General features: G+C 44.3%; 1 protein-coding gene across 2 annotated transcripts in view; it reads left to right on the top strand.

Annotated features, from left to right (window-relative positions):
• The window catches only part of DGKI (diacylglycerol kinase iota), a 319904-nt gene that overhangs the window by 262255 nt on the left and 41180 nt on the right, over positions 1-16469 (top strand). For both annotated transcript variants that reach the window (XM_074983801.1, XM_074983800.1), the window contains one exon: positions 12872-12897. In XM_074983801.1, coding sequence (XP_074839902.1) covers positions 12872-12897 — 26 coding nt within the window. The remainder of the gene's footprint in view (positions 1-12871; positions 12898-16469) is intronic.

The raw sequence follows: 16469 nt of genomic DNA, 5'->3' as shown, positions 1-16469 counted from the left end.
CCCACCACTCTTAACAAGATAGCTTGTAAGGGACCACTCTCATTATCTTTATGTGGTGTAAGTGGAAGGCTTACATCTTAGCTTCTTACCCAAGATAACCAAGGAGGAGTAGTTAGAAATGGGAAGCAGGGAGACTAAAAGGTGTATTGGTATATTGCATACAAGAAATGGAAACGTAGACAGTTGACTAAGGAGGAATATAAACATAGGGCTGGAGAATGCCGGGGAGTAATCAGGAAGGCGAAAGCACAATTGGAACTGCAGCTGGCAAGGGATGTGAAGAGTAACAAGAAGGGTTTCTACAGGCATAGGTTATCAGAGAAGGTGAGGGGCTGTTACTGGAAGAAAGAGGTATGCTAGTGACAGATGATGTAAGAAAAGCTGAAGTCCTCAATGCTTTTTTCACCTCAGTCTTCATGGACAAAGTCAACTCCCACATGACGGTCCTAGACAACGCAGTATGGGAAGGTGGAGGGCAGCCATCTGTGGGGAAGGAACAAGTTCTGAGCTACCTAGAAAAACTAGATCTACACAAATCTTTGGGTGTGGATTTGATGCACCCGAGGGTACTGAGGGAATTGGCAGATGTCATTGCCAAACCTTTGCCCATCATCTTTGAAGACTCTTGGAGATTGGGAAAGATCCCAGATGACTGGAAAAAGGCAAATGTAGTGCCCGTCTTTAAAAAAGGAAAGAAGGACAATCCAGGGAACTGTAGGCTGGACAGCCTTACCTCAATCCCTGGGAAAATAATGGAGGGGATCCTCAAGGAATCCATTTTGGAGCACTTGGGCGAAGGGAAAGTGAACAAAAGTAGCCAGCATAGATTCACCAATGGCAAGTCCTGCCTGACCAATCTGATTAGCTTCTATGATGAGGTAACAAGCTCTATGGACATGGGAAAGTCAGTGTATGTGATCTATCTTGACTTCAGCAAAGCTTTTTTGATATGGTCTCCCACAACATTCTTGCCCATAAGTTAAGGAAATATGGATTGGATCCTTGGCCTAAAAGATGGATATAAAACTGACTTGACAGTTGGGACCAACGGGTAGTGGTCAATGGCTCAATATCTGGATGCTGGTCGGTTTCAAGTGGGGTGGCACAAGGCTCGGTTCTGGGGCCAGTGTTGTTCAACATCTTTATTAGTGACCTGGATGAGGGACTGGATTGCACCCTTAGCAAGTTTCCAGATGACACAAAACTAGAGGGAGAGGTAGATACTTTGGAGGGTAGAGAGAGAATCCAGAGTGACCTGGATAAATTGGAGGATTGGGCCAAAAGAAATCTGATGTGGTTCAACAAGGAGAAGTGTACAGTCCTGCACCTCGGGCGGAAGAATCCCAAGCACTGTTATAGTCTGTGGACTGACTGTCTAAGCAGCAGTACAGTGGAAAGGTACCTAGGGGTTATGGTGGATGAAAGGCTGGATATGAGTAAACAGTGTGCCCTTGTAGCCAAGAAGGCTAATGGTATACTAGGGTGCATTAGGAGGAGCACTGCAAGCAGATCTAGACAAGTGGTTGTTCCCCTCTATTTGACACTGATGAGACCACATCTGGAATACTGTGTCCAGTTTTGGGCCCCCCAGTATAAAAAGTATGTGGATGTGCTGGAGCAGATTCAGCGGAGGGCAACAAAAATGATGAAAGGTCTGCAGCACAAGACCTATGAGGATAGGCTGAGGGATTTGAGCTTGTTTAGTTTACAGAAGAGAAGACTTAGAGGTGATTTAATAGCAGCCTTCAACTTCCTGAAGGGGAGCTCTAAAGATGAGGGAGGGAAAGTGTTTTCAGTGGTGTCAGATGGCAGAACGAGGAATGATGGTCTGAAGTTAAAGAGGGGGAGGTACAGATTAGATATTAGGAAAAACTACTTCACAAGGGGGTGGTGAAGCATTGGAATGTGTTGCCTAGAGAGGTTTTTGGATTCTCCATCCCTCGAGGTTTTTAAGTCCTGGCTTGACAAGGTCCTGGCTGTAATGACTTAGTGGGGGTTGATCTTGCTTGAAGCAGGGGGCTGGACTAGATGACTTCCTGAGGTCCCTTCCAGCCCTGTGATTCTCCGCTTCCTCCAAAACACAGTTGATTTTCTTGGGTCTCCCTCTTGAAGTTCTCCTTCTGCTTGGAAACAGGAATTTGGCTTGGCTTTATTGGGTAGTTCTATGTACCATGAAGCAACGGAAATCAGAGACAGTCCCAGCTCTACATGAATGGAATTTCAGAAGTTTCACTGTCTGCCTTCAAAGAAGGTTTACAGAATGAGAAATAATAGCGGGGCTTTGCAAGGTTTTTTTTTTTTTTTTTTACTCTGGGTAAATACAGTTATAAAATAATCTATTCTTGCATTGTGAGATATATATTTGCAAAAACAAAGCCTTGCTAGAAGTTGCTAAAATCTCTCTGTTTCCTTGTCTACTCATTTCAGTGGAGAAATATAGAGAGTATGGTAAATTGTATGTAAGAACAATCCTCAGACTGCCATACTAGAGATGGATTTCTCTGGACAAAAGGGACCACTGCTCAGGGAAATGCAGTCTCTTGCAGTTTGACTTCAGAAAGAGGCATGATTTCTAGATTCCCTTTTGGTTTGTGCTGCTTGTTGGTATGTGTCAGCCCATAGAATTTCAGAACTTTCTTAGTGACAGCTGCTGCTGCTGCTATGTCTGGTACTCTGGAAAGTTGATTTCAGTGTCCAGTTCTTGCTAATTTTTTCCCAGAAAAAATGTCAGTTGCTTCTGTTACTATTAACAAAGCTTCTTCCAAGGTCAGTGGGGAAGGTACATGATAACTGGGTACCAATGCAAACAGGGTGCCAATGCAGAATGCTGCCTCGAAAAAGGCAACATAACGAAAGTGTCAGAACTGCTTTGGTCACCCACGTGGGGGTCTGTTCTGAGCCCATTCCTCTCCAGTGTTGGCATTTTTGCACACCTAGTCCCTCTCCAGTTTCTCCAAAGTGGTGTCCCTGTTTTGGATTATTCTTATGCCTCTCAGAGCCATTCCAAATTCTTTTACATCTTTATGCCATATGATGTAGCATCTCCTTTAATTGTCACCATCGCCAATAAAAGGCATTCCAGGGCGTGGCTGAGACGCAAAGGCAAGCCATGTGTACAGTTGAGCAGAACCTACCCCACTCCCCCCAATACACACACCATTTGGAAGGGAAAAGCTGCACAGGCAGGGGACAAGGGAGAGGGAAGGACACCAAACCACATATTTGCATAGGGCTGGCTCTGACCTCACCCCTTTTGTCTTATCTGTTCTTGATTTTAATGAAGTCAGTTCAGATCTCAAACTTGGTAGTTTGGCTCTGACAGCAAAGAAACTGCCCACCAGCACCAACTGGAAACAAACAGGCAGTTCGTTGCTGGCCTTCTGGGAGCTATAAAGGGAGTCTGTGACCAGTCAGCCCTTATTCCTGGGAGGAAGACATGAGAAGAACAGCCATTCAGAACTCATGATTCTGAAAGGCTCTGAGGTAGCTTAGCTACATTCCTGCCATCTTCTAGTGACCACTGGGTACATGAAGATCGCAGTGTTGTCTTCTGGTGACATGGAACTGAGAAAACAGAAAATGCCATAGGAGAAACTCATTCCTGAAACACAGACTGTGACAAGGGCCACCAGTGAAATACATCATGGTCTATCTTATCGGATACAGATAGAGCTCTTATCCAGGAAGGAGTTCTCAGGCATCATCCTGTATAAACTTTCAGGAGCTGTTACTGGTGCTGTGTTCCTAGTAAGTGACTGTATCCGTGAAATGATCAGAAAGGACTGCAGATGCCACAGACAGCGCTCAAGTTCCCTAGAAATGGATGAGCCTTTGGCACCACATGTCAGGAGAGTGCCAGGGTCTTGACTTATCTAATCAGGACTGGCATTTAGAGAAATCATTTTTTGACTTAACAGAGTAAAATTTCCATGAAAGTCATTGAGACCCAATATGTATGGAGCTGTGCATCATCATTTTGACAGTCTTTTTCCAGCAATAACTGAACTTTAAATCAATCTTGTGCCACCTCTTCTGTTGTTAATAAATGTGGTTAAAAAGAAAATTAAAGTGTCTTTTTCATTTGCACAGACATCAACCTATTTGCATAAATGATTGCTAGGCAAATGGTGTTTGTTTTTTTCTTCTGGAATTAAATCTTTTGTCCCTTCCTGGTTAGGGACCAAGATGCTAAGGACTTGCAATAAAAGCTGCTGCATTTGATAAGATGATCCTTGTTTCTGACCCTACTCTATATGAAGGAAGTACACAGTATATTCAGTATACTGTGAAATATAATATTTCCTACCATCCCTACTTCTAAGTGAGTAACTTTGTAATTTAGACAGAGTGGATCCCCGAATGGATTGAGCATGGATTTTAGTTTCTTCTTCTCATTCTTCCTGATCTTGGACAAGAATTCTGTGCTGTGCCCCTGAAAGGATTCACTCAAATATCAGGGCGGGGTGGTGGTGGGGTGTCTCAAACTTACAGCCCACAGGCCATACCCATTCATATCAGTTGTGGTGGGGAGCCAGGAAGTTTCTGGACCAGAGAATCCCTAGTTTAGGAAGGTGCAACCTGTAGTTAACAGGAAGGCCATTTTGTTGCTTGAGTTCCTAAGCAATTGCCTACACTGCTTATGCTGAGCACCAGGTCTGGAAAAGGGCATCTAAGCAAATGCCTTGATCACGCAAGAGAATACAACAGATTCACCACCAGCCTGATTGTTGCTTTTCCCACAGCAAGCTGAGCAAGTGACTACCCTTCACCTCTTCCTTCCCCCTCCTCATTGATTTTGAATGGCTAGTGGTACTCCTGGGCCTCATGCCCCTGCTAGTGTGTCTTTCTGCCTGTGTATTGGATTTGAACCCTATTCTCCAGCTCTTGCCCTACTACAGTTACCTCCCCATCAGCCACCACTTTTTTCTCTGCCCCCAACTATCAGTGATTCATCAGCCAGCTCAATAAGAATTTGAATGCCTACTGAGGTCTGTGGGTGCCTTTCCACTGATTTCAGTGGGGCTGTGGTTCAGTCCTAGGCTGAACAGCTGTTTCAGCTTCACTCTTTTAGAAGGCTTGGGTCTTAGGCCTGAAAAAGGGAAGAACCTCACATAACCCTTGTACAGTATTGATTCTGCTAGTCATTTGGGGTGTTCCTCCCTTTCAAAGGGAGCTGCTTCAGGCCATCCTCAGGCAAAAGAATAAAAATGAAGGAAATACAGATTGAATCTCTCTCATCTGGCACGCTTGGGACCTGACCGGTGCTGAATGAGAGTGTTTTGCCAAACTACAGGGGTCAATGTTGTCTAGCAGCATTACCAACACTTCCACTGCTTACTGGGCTCTTAGAAGACACTGAGGGGTAAATTACAGTGAAATAACAGCACAGAACACTGAGAGCCAGGACTGGTGGCTGGAAACAAACTTTATGGGACTATGGGAAACTTGGCCACACTGCTGGTTAGTGGCTGTCTGGGCTATCGATGTTGCTGGACGAGAGCCTTCTGGATTAGAGCAATTCAATCTGTATAGCCATATGCAACAATCAGAGGAATCTCCTCCTGGCATCAGGGGAAAACACCTCTGCTTTGGATAGTATTCCCCTCTTTTTGAGAGGGTGGCTTATGGAGGTGTTCCAGACTGTTTCTTTTAAAAACAATGCTAAATATTGCTTTGCTTTCTGTCTGTGGGTCTTTCTCCTGGCTTTTTGTGTCATTCCCTCCCTGCCCCAGCTGTTTTACTATAGTTGAATGGAAAAAACTCCTACTCCTCTAGGTGGCAGTAAAACTTCAGAGATTGCATGCTTGTTCTGCACCCTTCCCTCCTTCCTGTTCAGCTTGGGAAATCATTATAGTAGGGGGAGAAATAAAACAAATTTCAGGAGGTAAAAAGTGAGATAGTAATGGAAATGATACAAAACGGTATGAAGGACACAAATGCTCCAGAAGCAGAGAGCGAGACTGGAGCTGCACTTATTTTTCATGAGACATTTAGCATTGGGCTGGACTCCTGTGTGCTAGTTGCTGGACTCCTGTGTGCTAGTTTGTCTGCAAACAGCTTAATTCAATATCAGCCTGTGCAGATGAAGACAGAGGTGAAAGGAGGGAAGGGATATTTCACCCGCCCCCACATCCAAAACAAAGCAAAACAAAACAGATCACGACATTTAATATAAAGCATTGAGCTGTTAGTATTGTTTGTCCAGACAATCTGTAAATCCCTGAGCTGATGTCTGCAAGTTGACAAATAATTGTACAGTTCTTTATTTGAATAGGATTTTCTTTTAAATTCCTGGATCTTCACTAATGAGGAGTTTTCTTTCTTTGCTGCTTTTAGTTAGCATTGCCATTATCTGAGAGAAACAGATGAGCGGAAGGAATGAGGAAGAAAGACGGGTTTGCTTCTGAAACTGTGGAAGTGCTCTAGTAGATTCCTAGCTTCTCACAGCAGAAGGCACTGGAGTGAGTGGATGTAGGCCAAGAGTGCTGCATGTGAGGAAACTCAACGTTTCTCTTATTCCACTGTCTTCCACCAGCTGCTATTAGAGGAATAATTTTGCTGACAGTCTGATCATTACCCCAAGTTCAGTTCCGCCTTTCCCAGTAGGAGGTGCTGCATGGAATGGAAGATTGTGTGGCGTCTCTCATCTGACTTTCCCCCAGCTTGAGAACTGTATATCATGTTGGTAGAGTGCTAGCAGTGGGAGCTCACAGCTACTCCAGTTCCAGACAGAACCAGTGACAGGTGTCTGGAGGAGCTTGCATATTGAATAATGCTTAGTATGTTAACCTTTCTCTCTGATTAAAACCGAATTCCTAGTGAACTAATTTAAACTTGGAAAATGATTTGCAGATCTGTATATACAAAAGCATAATATGAAAGGAACCAATTTAGTCTAAGGCCTCCTGTTTTCTCCCATCCCACTACCTTTGGTTACTGCCAGAAAGAGTTCACAAGTTTGCAGTATTACATCACCGAATCAAAGAATAGAGGCGGTGTGAGGGTGGGAGGATCATAGCCAAACAATGTAAGTGCAGCACGCAGATTGCTCTTGGGCCTTTAAATGGTCAATGGTTTGTTTTACACAGGCCTGCTGCAAAGGGTTGCAGTTGCAGGTGTATTGATAAAAATAACTTGGTTTTCATAAGCTCACTATTCGTTTCTATAGGGGCATTTGCCTTCAGGAAGAAAATACCTGTTTGCTGGAATTTTGTTAGAATTTACCTGCCGTAGGCTGGCTGGGTTTCTTTAGATTCTGAAGGCTCTGTAGATGGAGCTCTAAATCACAAAACTCTCCATATAGACAAATCAATGTTCCCTTCCTTACCCCTCTAGTGCGGAATAAACCTTGAGCCAGCAGACTGAAGGCAGCACTTGGAAACAGCCACTGTAAATGCTTGCCTGATTGTGGAATGTTTGTGTGAGGCTGAAGGTGCCCTGGCTGAGCTGGAGATTAATCCTGTGATAGAGCCTGATCCAAAGCTTAACAGAGTCAATGGAGAGACTCCAATGAGCTGTGGATCATACCCTTAATCCCTGGGCCCTGATGCTAATGCTGCAGCAGATGAGTACTGTTTTTCTCATGGCACAAGTTGTTTAATTTCATGGTGGTGTCTATTACGATGGTCAGTGGTTTTTACTCAAATGATTATTATTCAGGTCTTCTTATGCACTGCTAAATCTCTGTCCAGCTTGCTGTGATAGTGATCGTACAGGGATGAATTAAATATATATGCATGCAAAATATGAACACCAAAGTCAACTCACAATTTCCCCTTGTACACTGGCAATTGTGAATGCAATTACCCATTTGGGGGCATGATGTCCCACAGTGCAGATCAGAGGAGAACTCAGGTGCAGGGGATTCATTAAAAGGAGAATGAAAAGAAAACGAGTTATGTGATAGCACCACCACTCTTCCCACCTCCCTGGCATAGCCATCTCTGTCCTTTTAACACACCAGAGCATGACCCTGCACAAACAAGGGTGTGGCAATCCATGGAATGGGTAAGGTGTCAGGGAAATAGGCAGTGGCACTTAAAGGCAAAGCCAGTGGCACTTAAATTACAGCAGGCATCACTCGTTATTGCTGTCTTGGAAATAAGCAGCTGTAGGCATTGTCTTCCTATCAGCTTTTGGTAGAGGTTAAATCTCTCCAGTCCAGCAGCCTTGGGATCTGACAGGTGCTGAACCAGAGAATTTGCCAGAGGAGGTCATTATTGTCTAGCACATCACCAACACTTCCACTGCTTACTGGGCTCTTAGAAGACATTTAGGGGTAAATTGCAGCTAAACAATAGCACAGAACACTGAACGCCAGGACTGGTGGCTGGAAACAAACTTTGTGGGACCATGGAAAACTTGGCCACGTTCATAATAAGTGGTTGTCCAGCTAACTACAATCATGCCAGATTTCAGATGTTGCCAGGCAAGGGAGTGCCATCCTAGAGAGGTTCAACCTGTATATCTAAATTCCATTGAAATGGTGGTGTTGCTACATGTTATCCAATTGGAGCTGCACTAAGGGTATGTCTGTACTTCTGGGGGAGTTGGCATGCCGCCATTGATCTTCCCAGGATTGATTTTGCTGCACGTGTGAAGGCACAGCAAAATCAATCTCTCTAGGCTCAGCCATCGACGCTGGTACTCCACGCTGATGCACAGAGCAAGGGATGTTGGCATAAGCCTGAAAAGCCCTGATCTACACCAGGGAAGAAAGTCAATCCTGATATGTCAATTCTAGCTACGCAAATTACGTAAGATATTTTACCCTAGTTTGTATCCCTCAAACAAGCTGCAGTTGCACCTCTATCCAGTAGAAAATCAAGGGCCAAATTCTCTGTTGAACTTCCCAGAATTAATTATCTTTTTCAGCCTTTTGGTAACGAGCCAGTGACAGAAATATAGGAACAACGCCCACTTTGTCCTTACTACAGAGCAGAAGTAGGGAGGAGGAGAAATAGCAAAATAGGGGTTAGAGTTCTGTTAGAACCACTCTTCTTACTTTTCCACAAGAACTGGCTATCCTGCCTTTCAGCTAGTTGCTCTGCTGCTGGTCCTATCTCCAGCAACATGATGATTCAGTAGAGCTCAACAAAAGCCAAATGAGGCATGGTGTTTCTTTTCCACACTTGTGGGCGAAAAGGGAGCACTGGCTTTGGCACGACTAATTTAGGCACATAGTTTTGAAGATGTAACCGGTTTAGGAGATTGTGGCTCTGATTATTCTCCCATAAAAATAAGCCCCTGTTCTTGACCCCTGCACTAGATACAAGTTCAAATCCTACTAGTTACATCACTAAGTTATTGACATGCACTCACGTAGCTCTCTTAATGATAGCATCTGTGCCTAGGGAAAAAGAGGGGCCAGGATGCCATTCTAGTGGAGTGCACAGCTAAATTGCTAGCTAAATTTCTGCCTGGTGCATCACTGCCATATTGCCGTCTATCAGTATTGTCGTTCATTCTGGCTAGAAGGAGTTTGCAATGACAGAGCATAGTTCTGGATGTCAGCTGTGGAATTTTTTTCTAGTGATGGCCCGAACTCAAAAGGCACATACCTTTCCTGGGTCATCTGCTGCCACTGAGAATAGCCAAGCTCCATCCTCTTTGGAAACCCCCTTCAAGTAGGTGATGGCTGCTGTCAAATTGCCCCTCACTCTTCTCTTCTGCAGACAAAATAAGCTCAATCCCTCTACTTCTCCTCATAAATCATATGCCTCAGCCCCCTAACCATTTTCGTTGCCCTCCATTGGACTCTTTCCAATTCATCCACATCCTTTCTGTAGTGATGGTCCCAAAACAGGATACAGTACTCCAGATGTGACCTCACCAGTACCAAATCAAGGAGAATAATCACTTCCTTTGATATCCTGGCAATGCTCCTACTCCCTGAGAATGGTTTTCCAACCCATTTTACACCCAGTTTGTAGTAGCTCCATCTAGGTTGCATATCCCTAGTTTGTTTACGAGGGGGTCATGCGACAGAACTAAAGTCAAGATATACCATGTCTACCACTTCACTCCATCCACAAAGCTTCTTAATTTGTAAAAGAAAGCTATTATGTTAATTTGGCACAATTTGTTCTTGACATATCCATGCTGTCACTTATCACATTGTTATCTTCTCGATGTTTGCAAATTTCTGCTTAATTATTTGTTCTGTTATCCTTCCAGGTACAGCAGGTAAACTGACTGGTCTGTAATTCCCCAGGTTGTCCTCGTTTCCATGTTTATAGATTGGCACTCTATTTGCCTTTGTCCTGTCTTCTGGAATCTCTCCTGTCTTTTATGACTTTTCAAATATCTTCGCTAATGGCTCAGATATCTTCTTAGTCAGCTCCTTGAGTATTCTAGAGTACATTTCATCAGATCACAATGACCTGAAGACATCTAATTTTATCTACATTTTTAATTTGTTCTTTCCCTATTTTAGTCTTTGAGCCTATGTCTTTTTCACTAGTGTTCACTGTGTTAGATGTCCAATCAGCCCCAACCTTCTTGGCAAAAGTAAGTAAGTACTCCCGCCCCCGCCACAACAAAAACAATGGCCACATTTTCTGTTATTACTTTTTCCACCTGTCATTGAATAAGGGTCCTATCCTGTCCTTGGTGTTCCTCTTGCTTCTAATGTATTTACAGAATGTTTTATTGTTACCCTTTATGTCTCTAGCTAGTTTGATCTAGTTTTGGGCTTTGGCCTTTCTAATAGTGTTCCTATATACTTATTTATTTATATTTATCATTTGTAATTTGACCTAGTTTCTACTTTTTGTTGGACTCCTTTTTGATCTTTAGATAATTGAAGATCTCCACGTAAAGACAGGGTGGTCTCTTGCCATACTTTCTGTCTTTCCAACACCATGGCACAGTTTGCTCTTGTGTCTTTAATAAAGTCTCTGAAAAACTGCCAACAGTGTTCAGTTGTTATTCCCCGCTAGACATGCTTCCAAAGGATCTTACTTACCAACTTCCTGAGTTTGCTAATGTCTGCCTTCTTGAAATCCATTGCCTTTGTTTGGCTGGTCTTTCTCCTACCGTTCTTTATACCTCTTTATACCTCTTTTATTGCTCTTCATCCATAGATCTCCGAGCACTTTTCAGATCTGCACACACCCCACCAGTTTGAAAAAAATGATAACTACAAGTCTTATGCTTGCAAAAGCAGACTCCTACTGTGTAACACAAGTATGTGCATTCTCTCTTGCTTTCATTCTTTTTTTCTTTGTGGGTGCTTGAGAGATAATAGCTAATGTCTTCCCATGTGTAATCTAACACAATTATAGGCTAGTCTGTCCTGTTCTGTACTGTTGCTCTGCATAAGAGCCTGGAACATGGTAAAACTATTTGACTCAGATGAGGTCTGTAATACAAGGAAAAATCGATTTAAGATACACAGCTCCAGCTACATGAATTTCGTGGCTGGAATTGATGTCTGCTAAATCAATTTTTCCTGCCATCTTCACAGAGAAAAGTCAAATGGGAGAAGCTCTCCTGTTGACTTCCCTTACTCCTCAGCTGCAAGGAGTACCAGGGTCAACAGTGGAGCCCCGATCATTCAATTTATTGTAGCTCCAATAGGTGTGCTAAATCAAACCACCAGCTCATTGATCTTCTGATAAGTGTTAGATGTACCCTAAAAATAAACAAAAAACAAATTCCTCAGAGTTGGCGAAACCACATTAGTAGCAGCAGGTGAAGTGTCAAGATGAAACGGCTGAGAATTGTGGTGCAGGTCCTATCTGTGAATATTTGCTTGGTTACTTCTTTGTAAAGGGATAGTGGGATTGCGTCAGTTGGTATCTTCCATCCTGCATCACTTAGCCCTTCATGTTTGTAGAAGTTTATTCCTTACTGACCCACAGCACACCGACAAATTGAGTTTAAATATCCAAAGCATGTCCAAAATTTGTGTGCATGGCTAATCCCAGCCCTGCTACTCCATCTTGTGTGTGTTGTGAGAGAAAAGAAATACAGTATTCTGAATTAATTTGTGTGCTAGTTTTTATTTTTGCTCATGGGGGATGGAGGATAAGATCTTCAGCTCATGTACACTGGGATAGCTCTGCTAATGTAAGGCAAGCTATCCCAATGTACACCAGCGAAGGACCTGACTAGCTGACCACATTTCACACCTCATCCTCACTGTTAGAATGTTTTGACTCTTGGTTAGTGGTTGTGTACTCCCTCATTCCACAGAACCGTATGTTGCTGTTACACAGTTGTTTTTATACAGTAGCTAGATATAACCGACATTTCAGCAGATATATTTCAAGAGTTCTTTATTAATGTACCCATATTTCTCCTGTTACTGCATGTGCTTTTATGCTATCCCCTGTTAGGAAAATCAGGGGCTGTACATTCTGTGAGCTCTTCTGAAGCAATTGTTTCTTCATTTGTCCCTAAAGCAACCCTGCCTGGGGAGCTCTTTAAACATCCAGCACTCCTTCACCATTCCTTGCCATGACTCCTGGTGGTTTTGGGAAACTTCTCACCATGGTCATTATTCTTCAGATAGTTTACTGACGCCTGCGTTGAGATCCTCAGACTGCAGAGGGTGTGTGCTTTCATCACAATTAAAACCTACAGAAACTCTTTCTAAGGGCGGAAGTAGCTATGCACTGCCTCACAACCAGCTCACTATTCCATAAAACTGCTCTGCCTGGGGTGGCATGCTGCTGAAATAGTTTTGCAAACTTCCTTCTTGTCACCACTATTAACAGGCATTCTTACTGAGAGAAGCTAGCATTGGAATATATTTCAGCTCTCTCTTATCCAACACACCCACACTGTTTTCTAGGGTGACACTTAACCCTGTCTGTAATCTTTGCATCACACAAAAGATGGACTGATATTTGTTATTTTCTTCCAGGCCACCAGTTTCTTCAGAAGATCAAGGTAAGAGCCTGTTTTATTGATTTGATGAAGGGTAAGATCCTGTTTTCCTGATTTTAATGAGGATATGAAAATTGGAACAAAAGACCAGATAGGAAGCAGGGTTGGGTAATTCTCTGTGACAGAGAAAAACAACCTTGTAAAGATAGCATTGTGATGTTGTTCATATTTAGATTGTATGTAATGCCAAATTCAATTCACTGTTCAACTTAGTAAGAGTCAAGTCTGTGTTTAGCTCTTTACCCCAATTCTGCAAAATGAATTTTGCTCACCTAAACTTAAGGCACTGAAATCATTTGCAGTGTGATTCATGTATCTCATCATCATGAGGGCTCAGCCTGGGGTGTGGCCTGTGGGATAGAATGCACATGCTCAAAAGACTTTGTAGGAGTTACCTGAGGATCAGCTAAAGTATTATGACTGTTCGGGGAGGGGCAGTGTGTGCTGGCAGGTGAATAGAATGGGCACATTTGGTTTTTTGCTTTCAAGTTACTGTGGACTACCATTGAAACCAGGTTGATGGGCTTGTACATTTGGTCTGCCAAAAAGTGTATGGATTTTAGCACAATTGCTGGTTTCCACATGTAGGAATCCAAGGATAGTTACAGACACAGAGACAGGCATTAATAGAGTTGCACTGGAACCAAGGACTGGAATAAAAGTAGATGTTGCAGGTCAGAATTGAAGTGTGTTGGCAGAGCTGCATGGGAAGTCAGGAATGGAAGACAGAGAAGGACAGAACAGAGGTCTATTAAGAGTGAGACTTTAGCAATGGAACACCCAGGTTTGATGCTGGTCAGGGTGAGGCACCTACAGAAGAAGTCATATGGAGGCTCAGGAAGGGAATGAAAAGAGATGTTGCAGGCTAGGAATTAAATTCATTTGTAGCATGTGCAGTAACAGGAATAATGTCAGTTAGCACCAATGACTGGATTCTAGCCAGTAATGCATGAAAAGAACTAATATTTAATAGTTAAATTGTTTGGAGACAGATTTGCAGACACACAAGGGCTTCATTATTCAGTTCTGACAGTATAAAGTGCCCTTGAAATGGAGGAAATTATCAATGACAGCTTCACAAAAAGAGACCTTAATGTAAATAAGAATCTAGCTGTCTGTGTGTCTGTAGTTCTACAGTAAGCCAGTATTAAACAATAGGGAGATGAAATGTCTGTATCCCTATTTAGAAAGTGTAGGAGAAATGCTGAACGCCAGCCATTTTCCACATTTTTATGACAGTCTAACAGAATTGATGTTTGTTGTTTCACTTTGCATTACATTATGATTTTCAGATGCAACATCAGGCACGCTATTGCACCTACAAAACCTCTGTGTAATTCCACATATTTAGTGTCATGCTCAAACAGAACTTCATCTCTCCTGTTTCACCCTGAGAATATTTGGCAGATAAAGTTATCACAGAAGTGACATCATTTCCTGAATTCTCTCTGAAGATTTGTGTACAATCTTGAGCCACAAATGAAGTGAGCTTAGTAGTCTTTGACTGCCCATGTGTAAATTTCATATAACTGCCATGCCATTTCCCACAATGCAGGACAAGAGTTAGCCACTGCTCAGCAAGGCTACGTCTACACGTGAAGCCAACGTCGAAATAGCTTATTTCGATGTAGCAACATCGAAATAGGCTATTTCGATGAATAACGTCTACACGTCCTCCAGGGCTGGCAACATCGATGTTCAACTTCGATGTTGCGCAGCACCACATCGAAATAGGCGCTGCGAGAGAACGTCTACACGCCACTGTAGCACACATCGAAATAAGGGTGCCAGGCACAGCTGCAGACAGCGTCACAGGGCGGACTCAACAGCCAGCCGCTCCCTTAAAGGGCCCCTCCCAGACACACACGCACTAGACAACACAAGATCCACAGAGCTGACAACTGGCTGCAGACCCTGTGCCTGCAGCATGGATCCCCAGCTGCAGCAGCAGCAGCCAGAAGCCCTGGGCTAAGGGCTGCTGCCCACGGTGACCACAGAGCCCCGCAGGGGCTGGAGAGGCAGCGTCTTTCAACCCCCCAGCTGATGGCTGCCATGGAGGACCCCACAATTTTGACGTTGCGGGACGCGGATCGTCTACACGGTCCCTACTTCGACGTTGAACGTCGAAGTAGGGCGCTATTCCGATCCCCTCATGAGGTTAGTGACTTCGACGTCTCGCCGCCTAACGTCGAAGTTAACTTCGAAATAGCGCCCGACGCGTGTAGCCGCGACGGGCGCTATTTCGAAGTTAGTGCCGCTACTTTGAAGTAACGTGCACGTGTAGACACAGCTCAAATGCCCAGGACAGGAGTAGTAAGGTGTGTTGCTGTGGGAAGGTTACGTCTGAGAGGCATTGACTTAGTGTTGTGGGAGCCTGGACCTGTAATTCAAAGACCTGACAAAGTGGGTCTTTGCCCACAAAAGCTTATACTCCAAATTATCTGTTAGTCCATAAGGTGCCACAGGATTGACTTCGTGTTCTTTTTAAAGCAGCTAGGGTTTCCAAACTGCCCCGTTTCACCAGGAGTCTCCCAGGATCACACTACTGAAGCTAAACAGAGATATTAGGCTCTGAAAGTCCAGTGATGCAGTGGGGTTAAGGCAGGCTCACTGGCTGCCCTGACCCTAGACTGCTCCCCGCAGTATCTGGCCTTTCCCTGTGGCCTGTTGGGGGAGGGCAGGCAGCTCCATGTGCTGCTTCCTCTTGCAAGCGCCCACCCCTGCAGCTCCTATTGGCCACAGTTATATCTCCTTCTGATCTTCCTGAAATGACTTTTCACAATGAAGAAAGTATTGGAGCCTTGTGAAATGTGAACACATTCCCCCTGTCCTCAGTCCTCAGGAGAGAAGTTACATTTTTTATATGGTGGTCTGGGACCTGTTCTGGAGCTACGTGTCAGTGGATATGGTCAGTGATGAATTGCACTGGCTTATCGGTTTTCCTTGCATTTATTCTATTAAGGGAGCAACGGACATTGGATGTTCTCTTTCTCTAAAATATTCTAAGCCAGGAGTGGGGAACCTATGGCCTGCGGGGAAGCCCTGAGCCTCCTGGGCTGGATTAAGGCAAGCCATGGGCTGCATCTGTCCCACAGGTGCTGCCTGGTGGTGGGGAGGAAACTGTTCAGTGTGCTGCTGTTCTTCTCCTGCTCCCACCCAGCTGGGAGAATGGGAGTGCAGGGAACCGCTGGCCTGGAGGCTTTTCCCCCATTGCTCCTATTGGCCAGAATCATGGCCAATGGGATCAGTGGGGGTAGTGCTGAGAGTAGTGGGGTGTGTGGAGCCACATATGCCTCTGGGGAGCTGCACAGGTAAGTGCCTTGCCCCCACACCTCTGACACACCCGTCGTCCTGCCCAGACTCCCCACCCCACCTCATTCCTGTCTCTCTTCCCAGACCCCTCACCACCAGCTCATTCCTGCACCCTCCCTCCTGTCCAGACCCTCTACTCCCCTCCCCCTTCCCAACATTCCCCTCCCACACTCAGAACCATGCATTTTCGGGCCCATCTCAGAGGCTGTAGGGGTTCCTGGGCCTCTGAAGAGTTAATCTGGCTTGGGGGAAGCTCCAAACCT

This window comes from Carettochelys insculpta, chromosome 1, assembly GCF_033958435.1.
Source record: "Carettochelys insculpta isolate YL-2023 chromosome 1, ASM3395843v1, whole genome shotgun sequence".
Classification (NCBI taxonomy): domain Eukaryota; kingdom Metazoa; phylum Chordata; order Testudines; family Carettochelyidae; genus Carettochelys; species Carettochelys insculpta.
Note: the sequence above shows the minus strand (reverse complement) of the source record. Positions and strands in the feature narration are given on the sequence as shown.